Below are 24,875 nucleotides of genomic sequence, written 5' to 3'. Positions count from 1 at the left end.
AATGCGCCAATGACAAAACTAGAAGTATGCATTGTTCTAGTCTTGTTGCAAACCTGCTAGCTATACCATATCTTGTTTGTTTTTCAGTTTTCTACTTTCGGCTGGCAATGCTGAAGAGATTTTATTCTCCATTTCGGTGATTGGACACCCTCACGTAATAAATAGCTACAAGAATTTGTCAGAACAGCTAGAGCACTTTTCTAAGGAGACTTAATTGTGACTAGTGAATCGCGACAGTGGTAGCTTATCAGTATCAGTATACTGCAAACCAACTCATACTGATCTCAACTACACATCTAATCACTAAATGTTCTTCAAAATGTAGTGTTCTCATTACAAGACAAAGTAGTCAATGTAGTCAGTGGAGAAAAGGACCGAAAGAAAGATTTATCTCGTATAAACAACGGGTACTCAAGACATAACCATTAAGAAGGTTGAAAAAAAAAATCAAGAAAAGAGCTGATAAGAATGGTGACAGGGAGGATCTAGAAGATGTTTCAGTTTTAAAAAAAAAACCTTACGTAGTATACTGTCGCATCGGAAAGACAAAATATGTCCAGAGAATCACTGTAATATTGTTGTGTAATATAACGACAAATGTGAGTAAAGTTAAGTTTGATTTTTGATTGGCGCACCAAGCTAACTGGGCAGCCATCACGTGGCTTTCTGAGTAGACATTCACTAAGTAACAAGTAAAATAACAGTCGATCCCGTAGAATACAGAAAATTAAGCAACAATGAGTTTCATCCAAAATTTTATTGCTTATAAAAAAGCGTGTATCACCTTTTGATATTGCAGAAGTTTAGTAATCAGTTTTCCCATACTGCTTTGCGTACCACCCTTTATTACAACTTCATTTTTCTCCAATAAACTGCGAATAAAAGTGTCTATTTCTTCGTTTGTGTCTGTCGCTGACGCATTTTCTTCAGAGAACTTTAAACGTAGACTTTCCACACGACAGATTTTCATCTCCGCCATATGTATTTGCTTCACAATATTCTACAAAATGAAACCAACAGGGGTAGTTAAAAAGGTCGATATGGCCACACGAAAACAGTGGTAATAAAACACACTGCTGATTGGCCAACACCAAAAAGGGGTAAATAAATGAAGCTAATATTAATTTTAAACTACTACAATCGTAAAATCACTTAATTACACACAAAGACACACTTCTTTTCGTCTGAATCGCAGTTTATTAAGAGAATACCTAGAAAAAAGAAACAAGCTACTTCCGTGCGAATTCGAACCATGGTAACCCGCCATTTTAAATTCTAGCTAACTCGAAGACTATCAAAGTACGTCTGATGGCATGACTTAGATCGTAAGTGATCGAATTTTAAAAAAACTTAACAGGTTTTATACACGTGCATAACACCGGTTAATTTGACATTGTCGCATTTGCAGTATCCAAATTAGGGAAAATGCAAATAACTCAGGTGTTACAAATTAGTCTCTTTCCATCATGAAAAATCAAATTAAATTTAATTTATCTTTGATGCCAATTTGGAGGCGGAAAAGTGATGGACGTGGAAAAATTTTCAGTTCTTAAGATTAGCAGATCTAACACTTGGTTTACACTATTCACTTTTGATTACCAAAAAATCACCGTAAAGAAGAGCGTTCCGTGAGAAAAACAGCTGAACGAGTAAGAGCAGGAAACAAACCTCCATTAACTTGAAATTTCCTGGTGATGGTGAATAAAGTTTTGAAGTGTCTTTAATAATGTTATCAATCAGAGATGGTATTTCAACACTGTCATCTATAAAGATAAAAAAAATACTGATAATAAATAAAAAATACTGATAATAAATAAAAAATACTGATAATAAATAAAAAAATACTGATAATAAATAAAAAAATACTGATAATAACCAAAAACACAATTGAGCCATCATTAAAGACAACACAAATCACGTTTTACTACACAAGAGAAACCCTAGTTACCAGATTCCTTATGAGAAAAAATATATTAATACGTGATTAAATATCAAAAGCAATTGTAAAACAACAACAACATAGGTGCTCCTCACTTCATATCCTCCCCTCCCTTCTTAAAACATGATAAAGTCCTACCTTCTTCACAAATCCTGATCACGCCTGACTGTACTACGACTGGGAATAAGTGCAAAGCCACTTCAGATGGCGTTAGACTGGTGAAGAAGTGGAGTACCTGTGTAGTAAAAAATGATTTGATGATATGATTTGACCGAAAATACGTTCGAAATTTGCATTCGACAATGGCTACCAAAATTAATGATAATGGCATTGCGTAAGAATTTTATGGTATTGTGTAAGAGTGAGTCTTACAGCTAAAATGGACACATGTAAAGTGCCAGTGAGCCAAAAAAAGTTAACGATAACTGACACGGTTTTCAGGTGTGACTTTGATTGAAAATAACTATATACCTTTTCTGCTTCTTTAGTGTCGTCAAATAAACGTTTCTGCAATCGTGCTGGCGCACGTTTTGTTGTATTCCACGTCTCTTTCCATATATTACCAGGTACACGCATGCGCAGACTTAAATGGCCTTCTTCAGTCCACTATAGATGAAAAAAAGAAATTAAGATCGTACTGTTTAAGTCTAACTAAGTTCTGGATGGGAAACATTTCTTAAGCTCGGCTCCCATTGTGGTTTAAGTGTGTTTTAAATAAAATTTTAAAGTTAAAGCATAATGTGAACGTGTTCGTGTTTTAAATTTTCGGCATAAAACCTGTTTGCAGCTGTCAAACAATGTTCTTGCGTTGACAGTAACCACAAGTGTTTCCACTTGTGATTACTGTCAACGTGACAACTGTCAAAATTGTGAATCTGATGAAGATGAAGATATTTTTGAATTATTCTAATTTCAGTAGTTAACCTCGGTTCTCTGTGTGTTTTAAGTATGTTTTAAATAAGATTTTAAAGCATAATGTGAACGTGTTCGTGTTTTAAATTTTTCGGCATAAAACCTGTTTAAACCACAGATAAAATAAAACCTTAGATCAAAAATTTTTGATATTGTGGTTTAAATTTCAAAGGCGCCGACAAATGCCGAAGGAGTTTTCAACGATTTTAGGGCACATTTTGCGTACTTTCACGTTAAGACAGAAGAAAGAGAATAAAAAATGGCAGAAAAAAAACTAAGTTTGGTCATAGTCATAAGAAAGAGAGATAGTCTGGGTACCGCCGTGATTGAGCTCCGCTCCGGTATCTGACTCGCGTTCAGAAATTTTCTAGTGCCCAGTCTACTTTTAGGGGGACCAAAAATTCAAAAACAGGCGGGAAGCTTTGTATGCTAGGTACTTTGCAGAAGTTTACCTGGATTTTTTGGTATTATAAACTATGGTTGGAGCTAATTGTTCAGTGTTTGGTTGCTCTAGCTCCCGTAGAACAAGTGGAATTTCTATTTTCAAAATTACTCAAGCGAATGACGAGTACAACGCATCCTGGAGAGACAAGCTAGTCGCTGTGATAATCAAAGATCGCGTTATTGATAAACAGTTGAGAGCACAAATAGATAAACGTAATCTGTATATTTGTGAGAAGCATTTTCTACAAAGCCAGATAGTACAACGTAAGTGTGATTCAATACACTTTCAGATATTTCAACTACAGAAAAAGGATATTTCACATATAATAATCACGACTGTGATAATAATGCATATATAATACTTTCTTCTAGATGATAAAAGAAAAACACTCATTCCTGGTTCCATACCAACATTGAATTTTCCAGAGAAAAGTATTCCTACTTCAGGGTATATATATATATATATATATATATAACTATAGCTATATTTACATTTACAAAACATGTCACATCAGTCAAGTATATAATGTTTGTGTTTACTCTTTTACAGCACATCAGTCAAACCACGACCTTCAGCAAAAAATATTGCAGAGAAAAAGTGAAATACAACAGTGGAACCGACCACCCATATATGCTATCAATCGTTCGAGAATTTTGTAAATCGAGCCAAAATGCTTAAGCTTCCTTGTGGTTGGAATTTGGATATATCTGCTGCTGATGCAGTAAAAGTTTGGGCATGTAACAATATTCATGTCAATCCTAAGTTGGAAATATATGTTGATGACTCATTATCATTCACTATCCGTGGATACACTTGGAGTCTTCCTGACCATCACAATATTTATAAACTTTATAAACGATCAGTCCGAAATATCACTTTATCAAACTTGATCAGAGAGATTTCGAAATATCAAAATTGTCCGGATCGGAAACTACAGCTAGCTCACTAGCTATAGCTATGCCAGCATAATGATTTTTTATAAATGTGTAGCTATAAAAATAGCTGTTTTTTTTATGTGATAGCCATTTTATTAATGACCTTGATCCAGTGAGGATGTCTTTTTCTTCAGCTCAGTGCGCAGTGATTTTGATTTCTTAGCATCAGATGCTATTTTGTGTAATTGCTGTTTATCTTTGACATAAGAAAAAGTTCTTACTCTGACAAACAACAAAAGCAGATCTTCTAACAAGTTCAAAGAAACCTCTTTATTCAACGACTCAGTGCAAAGCTGCAGAATTTTGTTGAAATTAGACTTAACATCAAAATTCTTCATCAGACAAGAAACTATTTCTTTACTGTCAATTTTGCTGCAGCTTTTGCTGGTGTATGAACGAAAAAGTTCTTCAGCAGATGTAAATTCCTTCGCCGCAGCCATTTTACAACATTCAGTCCCCTTACTTTCGGACCACCCGTTCTAGGTCAGGTACTTTTGCCGTGGCGGCCCGAAATGGCCGATTACCCAGACTATCTCTCTCTTGTGACTATGGTTTGGTACAGGAAGAGAATCTTAGCGAACTTATTCGCCAATATGCAGTGATTTTTGGTACCAAGAGAGAAACGCTACATATGTTCTTTGCTTTTAAAACAGAGTGGGAATGCTCAGGTTTTTTAATTTTTAAAATACATTTAAAACATTTTAGGTTTTATATTTAAACCCAAGTTAAACCACAGAGGGAACCAAGCTTTAAAAACGTTGTGCGAGAAAACGTAAATACTGAAAGTTTGCAAATATTTCTACTGATTGGGGAAGCAAACTTCATACAACTTTTATTGCATGCGAGTGCTTAATCCATTTTCTCTAATATGAGATCTTAGAAAAAGGTTGTAAAATAATCAATGCGTTTAACATCAAACTTATAATCAGCTCAATGCACGAACGTATCAGTATAATGCAATTTAGATATGTAAAGGAAAAAACGTACGACAGAAAAAAAAAAATACCTTGGCGTAATCTTGATCGTCTAGATTTTCTGCTAATATGTCCATGTCATCATCAAGTTCAAATTCCCACCCATCTGATGAACATTTCTTTTGATCTAGAACAATAAATAACATTTTTTTCAGGGGGTAGTCTATTTAAATTGGAACATTGACATTTTTGACAGTAAAAATCATCTCAAAAAGGTTCAGTAAAGCTGCACAAACAAAAAACTGATATGATGGTTAAAATAGATTTTAAACCTTTATTTTCCTTCTTTCTTTCTTGTATTATCCGCTTTAACTCTTGCTTCTCTTCGTCTGTCTCCATTCCAGGTAACCAGTCGTTGGGAGAATACCAGCGAACAAAATCCTCCAAAATACAGCCAGGGTTGGCAGCCTAAATAGCCAAGCGAAAACAAACTCCAAAAATAAAGTGAAGAATTTAATATAAAAGCAAAAGCTTTTCGATTTATCTGAACAATACCCAGTGGTATGGATTCACTTTCCACTAATAATCAATTCACAAAACTCCAGCTGAATAGTTATAGAGCATTAATCGCACAGCATTCCTCTTCTGGCGAATCATTAAGCTTTACACATGGAAAAATAATCGTAAAAACCTTGAATGAAGCCATGTCAGACACCAAGGAGGCGGATTGCATTTTAGCACGCACTTTAGCAGCCTCTTCTGATGTGCCAAGCTGTGTAAGTATGTCTTCTTGTTCCAGCAGCATATCTTCTGTAAGAGGTGGCGCTTCCTGAAATAAAACCAATAGTTAGAGGGAGGTATAGCCTAACAAACACGTCGAGATAGCTGGTATTAGCATTATGTAAATTAGAATGCTTTGAAGTAAACAATATCTTCCATTTTGTAGATTATTTGATTAAATAAGATGGAACCGTTCGCCTTTTTGATTACTCGAGTCTTTCTATTTTGATTCATATAAAACTGGAGATTGGAATAAATATTTGTTTTTTGTTTTTTCTTACTCTCTTCTCTTGGCTGCCGAAAAAAGTATCGAGATTAAGTGCACCCGTTGCAAAGCTCGGGAACAGAGATTTTAAAAACAAGAGTCTCACAGGATCAAAAGATATACTAATTTTCGAGTCATTATGGATGGGCCTTAGTGTTTTACTACACCGGTGTTATAGGAAAGATATATATTTACATATAAGATTTTTCTATATAAGAAATATACTTACCTGCGTGATAGGAATACGTAAAGGTTCGTCATTCAATAACAATTTCATCTTAGTTTCTTCTAAAACACCGTCTGGTTTTTCATCGCATGTCCCTGATACGTCACTTTTAAAGGGCACATGATTTTCTTCTAACACGTTATCGTCTACACTTCTATTCACGTTCAATGTTTCTAGACTTGTTCCAATTTCTTCCCGCGCTTCAAAAAATTCATCGTCAGAATCATCTGAATCACTCATCGTTTTCAGATCAGAATAACTCACACTCTCAGTTTTTAAATTACTGTCACTACGCTCGATATTAGCTAATAGTTCACTAAATGGGTTATCACGTGGTTTTGTATCATGGTTTTTATTGGTAGATTCATTTGTAAAATCATCTGACACGAAGTCTTTATAACTTACAGAAGCATGTATATGAGAAGATGAAGAAGTGTTACTCTCTGTTCGTTTCAAATTGTCTGTCGAGTCTTGATGTTTTTCTAATTTTCTCTTAATACAATAGTTTAACATCTAATAGAAAAATATATAAAGTAACATGAAGTAAAATTTTCTTGCTTTGTACGTCGGCAGGTTGTAACGTTTAAAAGATGACTTAACCGTTAAAACACAAATATAACGTCCGCAGGGGACTGCTTAAAACGGGGCCGATGCGGTCTGCGCAATAAGAGCCAGCAAGTACAGTATAATAAACGGTTAAAACAAATAAAAAATGAGAACAGCAAAAAAAGATTAAAAGCTTGAAAGCATCTAAAACCGATACTCCAAAATCAATACATGTAACCGAATAAAAAGAACATCTCAGTTTACATTAGGTTAAAAATTTCATTTATACTAACCTGAAGTTTTTGGTGAAATAAACAAAAATTTAAATTCGGTGCTGTCTGTGCCAACCTGACAAAAATGATAATAATGGTTGTATAAAAAATAATGATAGAATAAATATAAATTTATAAGAAAAAAAACATTTGCTACTGGATTGCAAAAAACATTTTTAAACAATTAATTTTTTATGTAATTATGTAAAAAAATTGATATCAAGGAAGAGTTGCAAAAAAAAATATGGTAACTCATCATAATATGCAATTCTGATTGGTTGATATTTGAATAAACAATAGTTACCTTGGCAATAGTATGACATTGTCCAATCGATATCTTAACTCAAGAACAAACTCATGCCATAAATGTGCCACTGCACTGATACCTTTATCACAAACAAATAAATAAAAATAAAAGACAAAAAAATTGACAGAATTTCAAAAAACTTTAGCACTTTAAAAAACCAAGAACGGTATTATAAAAAGGGAAGGCGTATTACGCCAATAAAGGACGGCGTAAAAAAGGGATTTTTGGCTCGGTAGAAGCATGGGCGGTATCTATTACAATAAGGTGAAAAGCGGGAAAAATTATTTAAAGAAACAATTAAAACCTCCGTAGCTGTGATTCACGAAGGAGATACACACAGCCACCATATAAGTCAAACTGTCCACAGGTGCTGATTTCATGTGACGATATTTATCCTGTCAATCAAAAATAAATAAATAAATAAAAATTAAAGTAAGATATTCATTCTTTTTGTGTCAAAACAGTCCTTAATTTTTATTTAAACCTTTTTTCTTGCGTTTATAATTCGCTAATTTCACGATTTGGTTGAAAAATTGTTACTAAAAATAATTGGAATGATAACCTCCAGAGGAAAATGCGCTCTCTTTTCATTAACGAGTAAGAACAGACAAATAACAGTTCAATAGACAAGAAAGTGTTCTCATTTTTCTAATCTAATCAACAACCGCAACAAACGAGTCAGACATACTATAAATGTACGTGTCTATTTTCTACTCTTGCTAATTATCTTCCCGCTCTTTAAATGAAATTAACAAACATATTATTTCTTGTCGCCTGAAGTAACAAGCTTTTTGACAAAAGGGAGAAAAAGAAGATTTACAATTACGTGGTAATGTGCAGAAGTTTTCGTAGCTTTACAAGTTTTCGTAACATAATAATAATTTTTTTTGCTATACGAAAATGGTGTAGTGGTAGCGCTGTCAACTGGGAATCATAACGTTGCAGGTTCGAGTGTCCACTTCAGCGGACTTTGAATGTAGTGTTGTCAGCCCATTACGAACTACTGAACGCTAATTAACTTATGTGGCAGGCGAGCAAGTTAAAGCAATCCTATACGTATCTGTAGCGGGCCTTAGTTACCGTCGGCGTGCACAAAGAGCCCACCATTAGGACGAAATCTCTAAGGACGCTAAAACTCCCCGTTACTTACTTACTTTCTTTCTTACAACAACGAAGATTTCAAAAACGTTATTTTGAAATTCGCTTACGTTGTGCCGATGTGTTGAAATGAGCAAAACAGTTTTCTGCGTGTAAATAATTTTCGTGCATATTTTTTGCGCAAAAAAAATAGAGCTTGTTGATGATAAGTCAAAGAAATCAACAAACACAATTTTTGTTTTTATCAGCTTATGTGCTAAGACGCGGCGGAATAAGGTTTTTTGCCCACTGAGCGAACATTTCGTTTGGAAGATAAGAAGAAACCTAATTAGCGCATTTGTGTGAAAGTAATTGGTAGCAGTTTTACCCTTTAGTACATTTTACAAAATCAACACCTCCATTAGATACTTTCTATGTTGTATCTTAGTGGTGTAAGCTAGAAATATATGGAATAATAAATGCGCGGTACAAACTTCGTTTAGTGCTCTCTTTAAAGTAAAATTCATGAAAATAAAGAAAACAAATATAATAAATAATGAAAACTAAAGAGATAAAAACGAGCACGAAATATTTTTAAACACAGAGACAATGAAAAAATGAGGTATGCATATTTCTATTGCATGAAATTCACAACAGTGTCTACCATGTCTCCATAATAATTTTATTATTTATAGGTTTTTAGGCAGAAGAAACAGAGCGCATTAGTCACGCAAGAATTAATTTTAATCATCAATATTGGAGCAAGCCAACAACGAGAAAGGTAATTGATGATTTTGTCACAATTTTTTTTATCATTATTTTTTAACACTTAATTTTGGTTTCTAAAAGTAAAGACGCGAAAATGCGTGACCACACCAATATATTTTCTATTCATTGAGCCTAATCTTTATTTTATTGGATTTATCAGATGAATATCACACTTTTCTATCAGAACGATTCTAAGAAAACAATTAGGATGGGAATGGCTTCAAAAAGAGAACATAATAAGGATAATGACAAGGCTGGGATTTTTACTGCTCTTCTAGCGTTTTTTCCCAGGCTTTTCCAGTAGAAATGGGAATTCCAGGACTTTGTACGATTTTTAGAATTTTTCACGCAAACAATAGATGGAAATGTCATAACTCAAAATGTTTTTATTTTTAAAATGCGCACCAATACCAAATGCGATATACTTTTGTCCACTTTGTTGCGACGGGTAAATTTAAAAAACGGGCGACCCCGTGGACTTTTCCACGGGCTAACGGCTAGTCTTTTATAAAATCTTTTAGCGTGTATTTTTGTGTGCACAAAAACTTTTTCTTCCTTTGTTTTTCTTTCTTCTGTTTTTTCTTTCTTTCTTTCTTCTTTTGACACACATCAAATAAAACACAAGCCAGCTACAAAAGTTAATTGTGAACAGTATAATGCAATAACAAAAATGTTATGACCTTTATATGAATTTTATGAAACATAGTGACGAGAACAGAACTATTTTATGTATTATTGCAAAGAAAAAAGTGATCACGCAGATCGAACACACCCCTTCCTAAATAATGTTAAAACTTTAAAAATTAGAGAAATTGAATTTCTATTTTGAAAAACACAGCAGAAGGCTTCCATCTTAATCAGATTTCTCGAAACGTTACAGCTTTCATTCATAGTATGAATAATTCACATCGCGTTAGAACTCCTTCTGAAACAGACGTGTTCTAACAAGCTGCTCGTTATTCAAACTTGTTATTTCGTCGAAGAAAGGTGGCAAGAGATGATGAAAAAAATGAAAAATGTCCTCCCAAAAAAAATCAGGTCAGTATTATATGTCCGTAGATTCTTACCAGCAACAAAATTCAAACGCGAAATATTAGAGCAACAATAAATAAAAAATATGTAAATTACAGACCAGAATGTGTGGAAACCTTTACCTGCATTCGCACAACGTCGCATTCCAAATTTTTCTGTTCATCATCGAGGCGGTGTTGAATTGCTTCAGCTTCTTCTTTTGTCACCCAAGCATCAGGAAACAAGTGCTACAACAGTATAACAGACACTAACAACAACGCCAATGCACAAACAAAAAAACAAACAGGAGAGAAAATCCAGTGTTTTTAGAACTAAAAATTGTAAAAATTAAATTAGGGTAAATTATAAAAAGTTAACAATAATAATGCCCTTTAATGCTTGTTTATTAGCAAAATATTGAATACTTTTCAAAATATAAAATACTCGCTGTACCTCTAACGTCCTATTTAACAGCTTTGGAGGAATCGGTGTATTTAATAACTTCGTCTTAATAAGCTTTCTGGTAGCACTTGACATTACACTTGTAAGTGGCGATGCTAGAGCAGGTACTGGTTCCGCAAGTCTGTCTAAAACATGACCAACATCTCCAGATAATGCTGAAAGGGAAAAAAAACCTTATCTGACATCATCCAGGGACAAGGAAAAAGAAGAGAGCTATTTTACTGTTTTTTATAGTCTCGTGTGAACTAAAAGCACTCAAGAACAGACATAACATGTTGCCTTTCAGTTTAAAAACAAAGTTAAATAGTTGGCTACCTTCGACGTCTTCTCCCGTGTTGTGGTCTTTTGATAAACTTCGAATGATTTGGGCGGTGGAGTCACTAGTTTGCTGACAAAGCTTTAATAATGCATGTAAGTGTTGAAAAACCAACGTCGGACAAAAATCGACGTTTCGTGCTTTGAGAGACCAACGCGGAGCGTGTAAAGGGTCAAGGTCGCTAAAGAAAGGGACGTATATCATAAGTGAAAATTATTTAAATGAACACATTGCTATGTAGTTTTCAATAGATTGGTGTCCAGAGTTTGGGTATTCCTACATTGTTTGAAATAATGGTAATGTAGCCTGGAATAAATGTTGATGAGCACTTAAAACATTTCATCATTCTGCGAAAAGAAATGCATAGTCAGAATTTGATGAAATACTCGTGTGGCTAAACAACTTATAGAAGAAAGTTACAATCATTAAAGAACTTTGATCGCTTAGAAAATGGTTGAAAGTGGAAATGCATGCAAATAGAACCATGGTCTCTATTAAGATCGAATCTCTCGCTTACTCAAAATTTGTTTTTATCACTCATGCGCCTACGTAAATAAAAATATAATCAAGTAATGAATAAAATATCTCAGTTGATTAAACTCAGCTTTCTTTAAATCACATTCTTAAATATTTAAAGAAAACCAGTCTGAATAACATAGAGTTTCTCATTCCAAAAATAAGTTTACAAAGTTTAAAAAAGTAAATTCGTAAAGATATAGACGCGTCAAGACAAAAAAAAAAGTGAAGGAGGAAAAAACATTTGCGACGTGAATAAGGTTAACATTTTAAGTAAAAACCTTTTTTAGGCCTAAAAAGTTGGTTATTCAGAAGGATTTTCTTTCACAAGGAAAAAGGTAGCATATTCGAGCCAATTAACTGGCCTTTAATAGTTTCTCAATTTTTTTATACGTGTAAGAAGCTTCCTGTTTAAATAACAGTGATGTTATGGTGAGGACATATTCGCGAATCGGTTGACAATTTAAATGCGCTTATAGAAGAAAATAATTTTTAGTTGAAAAATAATGACAAATTATCTATTTTGAGTTTTTGCTAGATTTTAGACTAGACTACAAACTTCGTCATTAATATACAACGAAATTTTACTGCCTTAAAATAGTTTAATGAAGTATAATTCTTTGGGAAATTTGGTTTTAATAATTAATTTCCAATAAAATAATAACATCAGAAAGGCGGGGCGTAGAACAGCTGTCTCGAAATAATGCTGTCTCTCTGATAAGTTGCATTCTCAGCAACCAAGACAAGTATCTTAAGGAAAATAATTAAAGTGAAATTCACATATATATTATATGCAATTCTAGATAAATCAGAAAAAAATCTATTTTCAAAGGGAAAGAAAATCTATATTTCGCGAAAATAATTCCCTTAAGTTGGATAGCAGCAACCAGAATTCGATTAGGTTTGCTGATTACACACTATTTTTAAGTTTGTTTTTTTTCCAGATTTTTACTAGAACAGGTATTAAAATTGATTGTAATTTTCAACCAAGACGAGAAAAAAACGGCACAAATTCCAGTCAATACACTGTATTTAAAGAAAACACTGGAAGGACTCTGAGGTAAGAAGAAGCAGCTAACCACAAAATGTAGTTCAGAAAATGAATTAACATTTAGCAGGCTCCTAGGAAACAAAATATTTGTTTGTTGGCAACGTACAAGAGTGCTTAGAATGTTGCTTACAATTAAGCCTCGTGTGGCTTTGAAAGTTCCTCTCAAATAACGTTACGAAAATTAATTTTCTTAATCAAAAGTATATGTTATCTATTCCCGCTAAAAATTGAAAAGTCAGATGTTTTTACAGCCTTTCACCTTCCGTGACGTGAGATTTGTCAGAAAAATTTGTTTCGCTAGATTTTTTGGTTAGAAGAAATTGTTATTCTCCCCGTCGCAAATATCACGTGACACTTTTTAACCAATCACAGGTCCGCATTATTCGGGGTAACCATTATGATTCGAGGGAAAACACGCAGTTCACGCGATGAGCTCTTCATAAATCAGGTGTGAATTTCTGATAAAATCTTTGTTTTCTAACTTCAAATCAGACATATTGTGAAATTTAAGGTGAGTTTTTGCTAGTTTAGCTTTAGATACTTGTAGTGCTTGTTTAACCGAAGCTTCTTCCGTCAGAGCTTGACCGTAAAAAGTCCGTGTTTTCCCTCAATTGAAAGTGATACCACGTGAAATTTCGACCGAGGGCTAAGTGGCTAATGTGACAGGAATAAAAATATAATGTACGGTCTCACTTTTTTTAACTAATACATTTTATGTTAAATTTGTATTTTTGAAATATAGCGAGTGATTTGTTACTGTTTACCCGCTGATTCTAAATATTTCTCTGTTAAATTCGTTTACCAAGTGTTTGCATTTCTATTTGAAAGAAATTAAAACTTAGTCTGGTTACTTGTCAACTTTGAATATTTTTCTTTGTTTCATATTTAGAGATATGCTTTCACAAATCCAAATCCCAACATTCATCGCGTTTCTATCGTATGCTTTTGTTCTATGCACATACATTTTGAGTGTTAGTAACAGAGCTTGGTTGACTTATCCTCAAAATAAAACATATTTGGTTTCCACCCTTGGTGTTTGGGAAGTATGTTGGCATTTAGAGCGACCTTGCGAAGACACAGTACAAGCCGTTCAATTTCATTTACAAGACAGCGCCGATACAATCCCTCACTGGGTGTTCTTGGTCCGGCTGCTCACCGTTATCGCAACCTTACTTGCAGGTTTTGGTGTAGTGGTGTCCTTTAAAATTTGCATCGACTGCAGTCGTGTGATCTATCAAGGCGCCAGTTTTGTTGCTATAAGCAACATCTCCATGGCAGCTGGAATGTTTTATTTCACGTATAATATAAAAAAAGTATTACCGAATCACATAACGTGGAAAATACCATACATCGTAGGATGGTGTGGCACTGTTGTAGGAGTGATTACTGTTGTTGTGCTTATCACGTACACAAAATATCATGCTTCGTATCACAGTTGTGGAAAGAGACATCGTCGAAATCGAAGAGATGAGAGTGACGTAATATTACGTATGTAACACACGCGCACTTAAGAACATTAAGAATAAAAATACTGATGATAATTGTAAATATAAGAATAGTAAATCATAAAATTTTATACATTAAGCGGTCACGAAGCGCTTCTTTATTTTTTAACTTTCATTATACTTTAAAAAATCGAATAACGTATTCTCCCTATTTGACGCCCTGGGCGTTCAATATTCAAGATTTTAGGGTGGGCGTTTTCTTCTTATTTTATTTAAGGTTTTATTCTTTCTTTCTTTTTATCTTTTTGTATCACATTTACCAATTTGAATTTTACTAAGCGGGAACTTGAGTTGCTGCTAGCTATAACTACCTTCAGCTAAAAAGTGAAAGACGCAACAAAAATTTATTCCTGGTAAATTCAATTGGGTAGCCATTTTGCTGAAAAGGTGGTGTAAAGTTTACTGATCCAATGAGGTATTCTGTACACAATTCAACACCAGCTTTATTTCTTCCTCACAACATCGACGTCCAAGCTTACAATAAATTTTTGTAACGACAGGTTGTTAGCTGTACTTTTATGTACACTGAGATTTATTTTATTATTTAGTTTTATTATTGTCTACTTGTATAGTATAGTACTTATAAGGTATAGTCAGCCATCATCCAGTTATAAATGCCTAGCTAAAGTGAAAGTACTGCACATATTGAATCTCTACTCACGATGTACTTAGCTATTTATCTGCATAGCCAATGTAGCTAGCAATACGCTACATGCCTGCTTTTTTATAAAAATATTACAATTCTAACCAGGCTGGTCATTATTCTTAATTCTCTATTACAACAAACAATAGGCCTTTTGTTTTTAATCCGAATGCCCATCAAGATATTCTTATTAAGAATATTTTTTCAAAAAAATTCATTGCCCACTTCAACGATTGTTGGTTAGGCAGTTTACCTGTGCAAAGTGCTCAAGCGGTGTACGGTGATTAGTTGTCATAAAATCAAACAAAGTTCGCGCCAATTTCAAGTCTCATTATAGAAACCAGCCCCTTAGAATGTATTGCTTACTACTCGCCTCCAACTGGGAATATATTTCAATGTAAACTATGGGGGGTTACACTTGCATATAACATGCTTGGGAATTATTCAAAGAATGTAAGTTTAAACCCCCCATATAACACGATCTGGTGACACAATGAAATTTAAAACATAATAAAACCATTTAAACATGCAAAAACATAAATAGAGATAAGGGAGGCTTGAAATGTTTTTGAGAAATATAAAATAGGATTCTGGTGGAAATGATTAGTTCTTTTGTTCTCAGCTAAGAAAACTTTGAATACATTATTTAAAATGATTACGCTTTTTATATAACGAACTTTTTAAGTATAAAAAATTAAAACATTTGAAACGGGTTTATGAATGTTGATTGTGGAAGGTAGCAAGGTATAGAAAATGAATATTTTATTTATGCGTGAAGCTGAGATCGTTATAATTAAAATGCAAATAAAGGAAAAGTAAGAGAGAAGTGCTTCACGAGTTCTTTTTTTATTATTATTTTTTAATTTTTAAATGCATGTCAACAGTTGTTGTGATTGAAGTATTTAAATAGTTAGTTCATAAGACAGAAGAAATATTTAGGTACAAAAGTGCTTGTTTTCACCGTTTTTTTGTTTGTTTATCTTAGCTGAACTCCAATGAGTCTCTCTTGATAGCTTTTCAAATGTATTTATTTAAGTACTTTCAAAAACAAGGAAATAATGTGATTAGATTTACGCATGTGATGAAGATTCATAATTTATATTTCGTTACTGCAGACCGAGGTCGTTGTCAATAATGTTCTAGATTTTGGCCTCGGCGTTCTTATAAACTAAGTTGTTTTTATAAGAATTCTAAAATTGTAAATGTCCTGTAAACGGTTGATTACATGGTTTTATATCAGAACAAAAAAAATTGGCTTTATCCTGAGGCGTTTTTATTTCCCCCTGCTCTTGTTTTGTTTTTATATTTGGGACACAAGGAATTCTTAAAAGATATGTGTACAGTAAAACTCCAGCCTTGTTCTTATTTTTCAACCATTCCTAGCCTCATTGTTTTTGTAGAAAAAAAATTAATAAAAATGTTATTAACGTATGTTCTTTTTTTTATTACGATACGATATGTTGGTAGACACATGTCGAATTCAAAACAATGTTTACTCGCAATTTGTTTTTTCTCTAGTTGAATAACGGTTATAAAAATTTTACGTATTATACTTTTTAATCAGTTTTATTAGCATCATGAATACGAAAATTAAGCTTGCATTCTGATTGCAGCTGAGACTGGTTTCTATGTGCGTGCACAAGAAATCAACTGGCAATGTTTTTTTTAGCCAAACCAAAAGCATATTAATTCAAACAATAGTTTCAATTATAAAAATGCATGTTTAAAAATAATAGCTACATAGCTAGACAATAATGACACTTTTTATATTTCAGCGCATTAACATTTCATCTAAACGTGTTGTTGTTTATAAAAAATCAGCCTATAAGAACGCAGTTAAAAGGTGACCCACTATGGATGGAAAGTCTTAAAAATTAAAAAAATTTCAAGACAATCCCTTTTAATCTCAGTTCCTTTCATTTCCTCGGCATTCTCGTGATAGCCACAACAGTCGTTTTAAATAATTCGTGCTGCTAATGTATCAGCTTGTAGAACATAAAATCTATATGATAAAAATAACCTGTGTGTAATATTTAGATAAACAATGGAACGTGGATTTTACCCAATTTTATTTGGTACTGGCATAGCCCTTTTTTTCTATCTGCTGTGTTTTAGCGAAGACTATTGGGTAGACGGTTCGAAACCTGTCGACTCGAAAAGCGACATTTACGTTTCGCATTACGGACTTTGGCGAATGTGTTACCATAACGACGAGTGTTACGACATTGATAACAAATTCAACAAGGATCTGCCGAGGTGGATGCGCGGAGTTCAAACATGTGCAGCGTTATCTGTTTTGATTCTGACAGTTGGTTTTGTCATGGTAGTCGTCCGAATAATTTCGTACACACCACGATTGATATACTCTGCTGTGACGCTTTTGATTGGTCCGTTATGTATGCTAATCGCTCTATCTGTGTACACTGACTACGAGGGATCTGAATTACCAAGTCCGTACAAGTGGGGATGGGGGTATATTATATCTTGGATTATCACGTGCATTGCACCTTTTGTAGGTGGCTATGCGTGTATAATGGTGAAAGATGAATAGACTGGAGAATATTCTTTAAAAGCTGCTTTCTAATTGCGCTCCCTCTTGTTAGAATTAGCATGTGTTTCGAAAATAAAACATTTTTATGCCTAGTTAGTTTAGATGTCAATTTTTTGTATTTTATTTAACAACATTTGAAAAACATAATTACAGTTAATTTTTTTACCACACAAAAGCGACTGAAATGGCTACTTCGCTTAATTGCAAAGCCAGTTTCTTATCTTAGTAATGACATAAGAAAGATCACATTGCATCATAGTTAAAACAAAAACATTTACAGAATTTATGTCTGTAAATTTGCAATAAAAGTTTAAATCTAAGAAATGATAATAGCTAATGGCAAATACGATATGTGATACTTGGGGTATCTGAAACCAAAACAAACCTTGAAAGAAGATTGGACTTAGTAAGCTAGGGTGTTGTTCTCTGGTTTTATAAGTTAATAATTACTGTTACTGGGAATTAAATATACTTGAGCTATAGAAAGCATATTACAATACTTGTAAATATCCAAATATACCTCATTAAGCCGTGCACCACAGCATTTCACGAGAGTAAAAGCTAATGATTTTATGTTTCCTATTGCTCGTAAACTATACTATATGTAAATTTGCTTGCTGCAAATAGTCGCTGCACAATGCCAAACATACAGCTGCTTTAAAAGTAGAAACACACTTTAGAAGCTTATAATATATGTACTAAAGCTGGATCTATTATTTTCTTCTGTACTTAGGTGGTTTTAAATCGCAAGTTCTGTCTTTGATTTACCTCCTTTTGTTTCAACAAAAAAAACTAACAATACCATGAACAGTCACCTCTGAGAGACCAAGAAAACCGTCTGAGTTATCCGCACATTTTATAAATAACTGGCAAAGTGAATATATGAATAATATATGTACAATATGTAAAACAGGCGGGAAACTGACCTGCAGTTCGCGTCATCGACAAGAACATCACTGGACAAACATGGCCAAGTGGCAGCTAGTTGCAAGTCTCTATAAAAAAGAAGCAAGGTAGTTACATCTGTTCAAAAGTTAAAAGAGTTTAATGCTAGATTATTAAAGGCAAAAATATTTTTACAAATCATTGGTCACAATTTTCTCGTTTCCTATTCAAGGTTTGCTTTAACGTAAAGAAAAGTGTTAAAATCAACCCCCTTAGTTCGCAATTTCGCAATTTAGTATTACTAAAATTGTGGAATATTATTCGAAAACATTTCAAGAAAAGGATGTAAAAGCCTTGCTGGACTTGAAATGTTCTCAAGATAGGTGATCTCTTGGGTTCACATATTGTCTGCTCTTATAAAGAAACACTGTGTATAATAATCTTCGTCATCATTTCTTGTTATTCCTTATTTCATGTTGCCACCTTGGTAGACTGCTTATCACAACAATTTTTCTCTAAACAAGAATGTCTTATGTCACCGTCCACGTCTAACAAGCCTAACTCATTTTCCCAATACATTTCTCAATACGTTTTATTTCCAAATACACTTCTTTACTCAATATGGTTCAGTTCACTTTCTCGATACACCAAACCAACGTAACTGGGTTACGCAAAATACAACATGTAAGTAAAAGCAAGTCAAATTTCGCGAACAGTTTCTTACAAAAAAATTCTGACTTAATTGAAGTGTGGGACATCGAGTTTAGTACAAAAATTCCTGTGTGATACAAAATAAAGTTATCTTTCTATCTTGTCACGTGTCGTTGCATATATCTGATGTTTGGCAGAACAACACTTTCTTATTTCAAAGGATCAGAAGTTGCGATAACAAAACAATCACGAATTTTTTTCCAAACACATGAGTAAATGAAGAGTGCTTGCGTTACTTCATGTAAATCGAATGCAGTTGTATGTTTTACGAGCTTTAAGCTTCTGTAATTACCACAACTAAGAGTCGCATTTCGACATCCCCAAAAGACCTTCGACCGTTTTAGTACCAGGTCCTTTTTATTTATTTAGTATTAGGTTTTTCAGTGCCTACAAGCCAATTCACAACCATTACTTTTCATCCACCTTGTCAACAATTCTTAACACCTGATTTCTAACTTCTTTTTCTCTCTAGTTTTTCGCAAACAAAAAAAAAAAATAAACAACCACTTTAAAACGTCAAGTCGTAAAGTGTCTTAAGAACAACCCTAAACGTGTTTTCTAAATATTTACAACAGGAAGGTAAAAGTGAATAAATTTACCCAAAATGGTTAAACGTTCTACAAGTAGAACAGTTGAAAACATTCAAAGAAACGTAGCGATGGACAACAAAATTAAACAGCATAAATGCGCAGAATGTCAACAAATTATTTTTTTTAACTTCCAAAGAGAATAAAAAAGGTTAAAAGACCTGAAACGGTTATAAAAACCTAACTTACGATTATCATACATTTAACATTTACACAGTCAATCTACGGACGCAACAAAAATATGAAATGTTGAAGAAATTCTCACTAGTCTGGAAGAAGTGTTGAGCGAATATAGAAAGCACGTGTTTTGAAGTAAACAAAAGAAGTTGTCATGGATTTTAAAATGTATTCAAAAACATTTGTTTAACAACAAAACCTCTATATGAAATATATACTTTTAGTAAGTTAACGAAGAGATAGAATATCAGATGAAAGAACAATCTGAGTATACAAAAATATAATTTTATCATTTATTTTTCAACAGTATAAAAAACATAATTTATGTAAATGAGTTAAACTGACATAAAATGATCTCATCATATATCATCAAAGAACTGACCACGCGTCAAAAGACTTTACTAATACCATTTCTGCTGATACTTCTTCTCACTCTTTCATTTATATACACATATACAATGTTCCTCCATCAAATACAAAACATCAACATTCAACTAACTCAACGAGTGGACATTTCTAACAGAGACGTAGAAATTGGCACAACAATTGATGTTGAAAGATCGTTGATGTATAACACGTTGACACCAGATGACTCTTTGAAGGACAAAAACACTCAGTTTGGAAAACCTGCAAAGGACTGTATAAATGCTGAGAGAATCAAGTTATTTGACAGTTCGCCTGAGAAAGATTATATGAAAACAAGTGTGGAGATAAATACGTATATCCAAAGAATATGTGACCACAAAATCTTGGACAGTTGCACAGCTAAACTAAGTATATCGTTTTATTTGTCCTACATTCTGATTCACAATTTTCTGAGCAGTTCTAGCTCAAAATAAATTGATTGCACAAATGATGAATCGTTTTGAAACGGTTGGGAAAATGGAAATAAATCTTAACGAGGTTTTTAGGGATCTCATTCAATATGGCGCAAAAAAAAAGTTCACTTCATTGTAAAAAGGAAATAGGGAGGAACAGAAACGGAAAAACACAGGACGCGTAAATAATAATAAGGAAATATACAAAATTAGCAAAATAATTTATCTTGTTTAGAGGGAAGACTACAGGTTAACACCTCTACCGTATCAATGATGCAATTGAAAAATATGGACAGTCTTTCATCTGTGCAAAATGGTGGATGGTGGCAGCCAAAACTTTGCTTAGCAAAGAAAAATGTAAATTAAATAGTCTATTCATTCGTTCGTTTCTGAGCCTTTTTTTTATCTCGTGACTTACAGTTAATGTTGCTTAAAAAAGCAACATCACAGTCTCTTAATTTTTCTTCCTTAAAAGTATGAGACAAAAACGTGGTACACCTAACAATGTAATAGAGTGCCAACAAATGAAAAAACGATCATGAATCTAACAACAAAAATCACGTGGCAGACCCAACAATGTGACAGAGTGCCAATAAAAGAAAAAACGTTCATGAATCTAACAACAAAAATCACGTGGCAGACCCAACAATGTGACAGATTGCCAACAATAGAAATAGAAAACAAAACAAACAAATGACAACCAAACATAACAATGAAGTTATTCTTTCTCTCAGGTTGCAATCATTATCCCATATAAAGATCGAGAAGAACATCTAGCAATCTTTCTCAGACATTTACATCCAATCTTGCAGCGTCAAAAGTTACATTACAGAATTTTTGCTGTTGAGCAGGTAAACTATACTATTGTCGGCACCAAACGACTTCTGTAAAACTTAGTTCCTGTGTAAGAAAATCTCAGGCTTTACATCAATAAAGTTAACTTTTTAACAGGTTAAAGAACCAACCCAGAAGTCCGAGGAAATAAGTCGCCATATATTTAAATTTGTAAAGTAAGATGACTCATCTGACTAAGCTTTTGGATGTATCAACAAAAACTCAGTCTCACCATTCTCAAAATTTTCGCGGACCAGATCCCAATAGGGTATAAAAAAACTGATGTTTCTTTAAGGAAGACGAATACAAGTTCAACAGAGGGAAACTTCTCAACGTGGGTTTTCGAGAAGCTTTAAAGTTCTTCCCTTATGACTGTTTCGTGTTTCACGATGTTGACCTGTTACCAGAAGATGACCGAAACACTTACGACTGCAGCTCATCACCGCAACACTTATGTGTTGCATTAGACAAATTTGAATACAAGTAAGTTCAAGTGAGTGTGACCATGGTGATAACAGATATACATAATGTCTTCCACAAGACGTTCTTGACTTTCCTGGTTATGTGCATTAGAATATGTTTTCTATCCAAGTGTTCGCAGGCAGACAACTATGTATTTCAATACTTCCATTGAAGCAACGTTAAAGCTAGCTACCCATACTTGACACAAATTCTTTGTGGTTGGTACTGTATGAGCTAAAACACTTAAACTAACTCGTTCCACATTACATAGGTTGATAAAATTTGAATTAAAACAACCACTTGTTCTTTCAATGTAACTTTGTTATAAAAAAAACAGATGAAATGCTTCTTATTTTTTTGAGAATAATGAAAAAAACTGAACGGCATTCCCGTTTTTGTCATCATTTTCCATTAAACACACCATAGATTAAGTTTTATCAGACGCACTAATTTACATTTCATTTTAATGGTTGCAATATGAAACGATTTGCGACATGTCACATGTTACAGGTATAATGAGTTTAAGTAAAACATTATTGCATACGCACGTGCAACGTTTATCTTGTTTCTTGTTCATTGCACATGACATGTGAAAGCTAAATACCAATACCGTACCGAAACAAATGTAGAAGCAGTGAAAACTTTACCGTTACTATGTTAATTTTTCAGATTGCTGTATGATGAATTATTCGGAGGGGTGGAGATGTTTACACAGGAACATTTCAAATTGGTCAATGGCTTTTCAAATTCATTTTGGGGCTGGGGTGCTGAGGATGATAATTTATATAAAAGGTAATATGAATCATTTGAAAGTTTTATGATGTGAAAAATTGAAGTGCACCTCATATAACACGTATTTCAAAAACCATCATTTAAGACAACAATTTATCGCAAATATTACATACATTTAAAAACATCGTAACTTCAGTACACACAACCGTATTTCTAACCCTGTCTCAAGACGACTTCAAAAAAATAAAAAACGCTAACTTTTTACCATAACAAAAAAAACACGGGTTTCTTGTAAAAATAGCCACTTATTATCTTCAAGATGCTGCTTCTTACTTAATATGGGGGTAAAAACATACAGTAACCATCTTTAAGATGGATACTAGGCCTCACTGGGATAAGAGGTAATGAGATGAGATGTACATAAAACTCATAAAAACTTCATTACATTTCAGACTAACATGGAAAGGCTTGCAACTATGGCGACCTTCGACACAATATGCAAGATATAAAATGCTAAAGCATGTTGACAAAGAGGCAAGCGCTGACCCAGAAAGGTAAACAAAACTCCTCCAACTACTTAGCGATAAAATTTGGCAAGAAGACTACCGAATTTTCCAGGCGTTTCTAACTTTGGGCAAAACACATCCGAAACTTAGACGATGAAATAAATTAGACAATTCTCGAAAATGGTAATATGCCTGAACAACTAAAGCATGGTTTTTCAGAAATATTAAGATACTAATTATGTTACTAATTTAACTTTCCTTTATTGTCTAATCTTTCTTGTTTTTTTAATAGATTTACTAAACGAGAAGAGTCATACAAACATTTTGTCACAGATGGATTAGTAAACCTTCAATACGATATCCAAGACATTCAAGAGCTACCATTTTACACGCTCATTAAAGTTAACCTTAGAAAAGATAAGGATAAGATGTTTGGAATAAAAGACTTTCCAAGTAATTGAGTTTTAAATGAAGCACGATGACTCTAACAATTACACGAAGAGGAGAACAAACCAACGAAGAAATAAGCAGATATAATTTGAGACAGGAAATTAAGAAAATTGTAGTTTTATAAACTTATCTTTAATTTTTATTTATAAACCCGGCTGTTGTTACTAACCAGAAAATAAACATTTAAGTGCACATCTAAAATCTCCTTGACAATATTCAATGAAGCAAAAAGTAATCCCAGCTGCTGAGAAACTTGAATGATCTAGGTAAACAAATGACGAAAATAAATACCTGATGGGATCCTGTAATGGACCAAATGGAAGTTTATCTAACGGATCAGATTCTGGTTCAGTAAAATCTTGACACCAAAGTTCTTCAGGCCATGTGTTTATTGTATACGTAAATCGGACAGTGATGGATAATGGTGCGGATATTTCACAGGCCTAAAAATTGAACTTAATGATTAAATGCATAATGAGGTAATTTTCAAGCGAACAAAGCACATTACACATTAATTAAAATGAGAAACAATAGATAGACATACAGGTGGATAGATGCTGGTAGAACGAGAATGAATGAATGAATGAATGAATGAATGAATGAATGAATGAATGAATGAATGAATGCTTTTTCATTACAGAATCTAACGGTAAAAAAGTAACTTACAAGTTTTGCTTGAAATGTTTCAATCATCCCTTGCACATGATTACAACTATGTGGTGTGTAACTGAGTTGAATCATTTCATAAGATGTACGAAATCCGCCGCCCAAACACATTCCAAAAAAAAACAGTCTATGCTTTTTGTGAACTTGTATAAACATTGGAAGTTGACTAAACAAATTGATTTACCACATTGTTATTGATAGTATATATTGTGTTAGCTAATATGTCATAAAGGCAAATGAGTGGACACGTAGAAAGAAAAAGAATTGTTTCAGCAAAATATGACGGTCCTTTTGTTTTTTTCGAATACAATTTCTTTCAAAATGGCTGCCCTTTCAGCAAAAGTACCTTAAAAAACTAATTTATTAACATCACATTAATAATGTTATGCACAAAATGTTACGTACAACACAAAAAATAACATCCGTAAAATTACCATTTAAGGTTTGACAGCGCAATTCCGACCGAGCTCAATAACAAGTTTGTTCTTGATAAACTTTTAATATCTTCGTCTTTATTACTTGGTGTTAAAATTAAAAAGTCTTTCAAACCATACCTGATCAAAAAAAAAGCAACAGTATAATCGTTGAAAATTGTGTTAGCTGCTA

The 24,875-nt window shown here is 33.4% G+C and overlaps 2 protein-coding genes across 6 annotated transcripts in view; one reads left to right on the top strand and one right to left on the bottom strand.

Annotated features, from left to right (window-relative positions):
• The window catches only part of LOC130641076 (rab3 GTPase-activating protein catalytic subunit-like), a 41,705-nt gene that overhangs the window by 498 nt on the left and 16,332 nt on the right, over positions 1–24,875 (bottom strand). For all 3 annotated transcript variants that reach the window (XM_057447725.1, XM_057447726.1, XM_057447727.1), the window contains exons 6-23: positions 24,704–24,823; positions 24,270–24,435; positions 23,895–24,046; positions 18,368–18,436; positions 11,175–11,356; positions 10,851–11,014; positions 10,541–10,645; positions 7,846–7,936; positions 7,539–7,620; positions 7,256–7,310; positions 6,420–6,929; positions 5,837–5,974; positions 5,478–5,613; positions 5,238–5,332; positions 2,411–2,545; positions 2,078–2,174; positions 1,669–1,763; positions 785–1,000 (exon numbers count right to left, since the gene is read on the bottom strand). In XM_057447725.1, the coding sequence (XP_057303708.1) occupies positions 785–1,000; positions 1,669–1,763; positions 2,078–2,174; positions 2,411–2,545; positions 5,238–5,332; positions 5,478–5,613; positions 5,837–5,974; positions 6,420–6,929; positions 7,256–7,310; positions 7,539–7,620; positions 7,846–7,936; positions 10,541–10,645; positions 10,851–11,014; positions 11,175–11,356; positions 18,368–18,436; positions 23,895–24,046; positions 24,270–24,435; positions 24,704–24,823 (2,608 nt within the window). The remainder of the gene's footprint in view (positions 1–784; positions 1,001–1,668; positions 1,764–2,077; positions 2,175–2,410; positions 2,546–5,237; positions 5,333–5,477; positions 5,614–5,836; positions 5,975–6,419; positions 6,930–7,255; positions 7,311–7,538; positions 7,621–7,845; positions 7,937–10,540; positions 10,646–10,850; positions 11,015–11,174; positions 11,357–18,367; positions 18,437–23,894; positions 24,047–24,269; positions 24,436–24,703; positions 24,824–24,875) is intronic.
• Positions 10,250–24,547, top strand: LOC130641082 (beta-1,4-N-acetylgalactosaminyltransferase bre-4-like). 3 transcript variants are annotated; one of them, XM_057447734.1, is made up of 9 exons: positions 10,250–10,424; positions 13,632–15,705; positions 16,928–20,575; positions 20,855–20,976; positions 21,354–21,470; positions 21,749–21,936; positions 22,585–22,707; positions 23,100–23,201; positions 23,446–24,547. In XM_057447734.1, exons 3-9 carry the CDS (start codon positions 20,152–20,154, stop codon positions 23,612–23,614), a joined length of 1,245 nt encoding a protein of 414 aa, XP_057303717.1. In that variant the 5' UTR covers positions 10,250–10,424; positions 13,632–15,705; positions 16,928–20,151; the 3' UTR covers positions 23,615–24,547. The 3 variants fall into 3 exon arrangements, with proteins under 3 accessions (XP_057303717.1, XP_057303716.1, XP_057303718.1); XM_057447733.1 differs by having other exon boundaries at positions 10,251–10,424; positions 13,632–15,634; XM_057447735.1 differs by lacking the exon at positions 13,632–15,705 and having other exon boundaries at positions 10,260–10,424.

The sequence above is a fragment of the Hydractinia symbiolongicarpus genome, chromosome 4 (genome assembly GCF_029227915.1).
Source record: "Hydractinia symbiolongicarpus strain clone_291-10 chromosome 4, HSymV2.1, whole genome shotgun sequence".
NCBI classification, from domain to species: domain Eukaryota; kingdom Metazoa; phylum Cnidaria; class Hydrozoa; order Anthoathecata; family Hydractiniidae; genus Hydractinia; species Hydractinia symbiolongicarpus.
Note: the sequence above shows the minus strand (reverse complement) of the source record. Positions and strands in the feature narration are given on the sequence as shown.

Coding starts and splice junctions, on each gene's coding strand:
- LOC130641082 (XM_057447734.1), top strand. CDS start 20,152: ATGATCTCATCATATATCATCAAAGAACTGACCACGCGTCAAAAGACT. Junction 20,576..20,854: donor CAGTTGCACAGCTAAACTAA/GTATATCGTTTT, acceptor TATCTTGTTTAG/AGGGAAGACTACAGGTTAAC. Junction 20,977..21,353: donor TTTGCTTAGCAAAGAAAAAT/GTAAATTAAATA, acceptor TCTTTCTCTCAG/GTTGCAATCATTATCCCATA.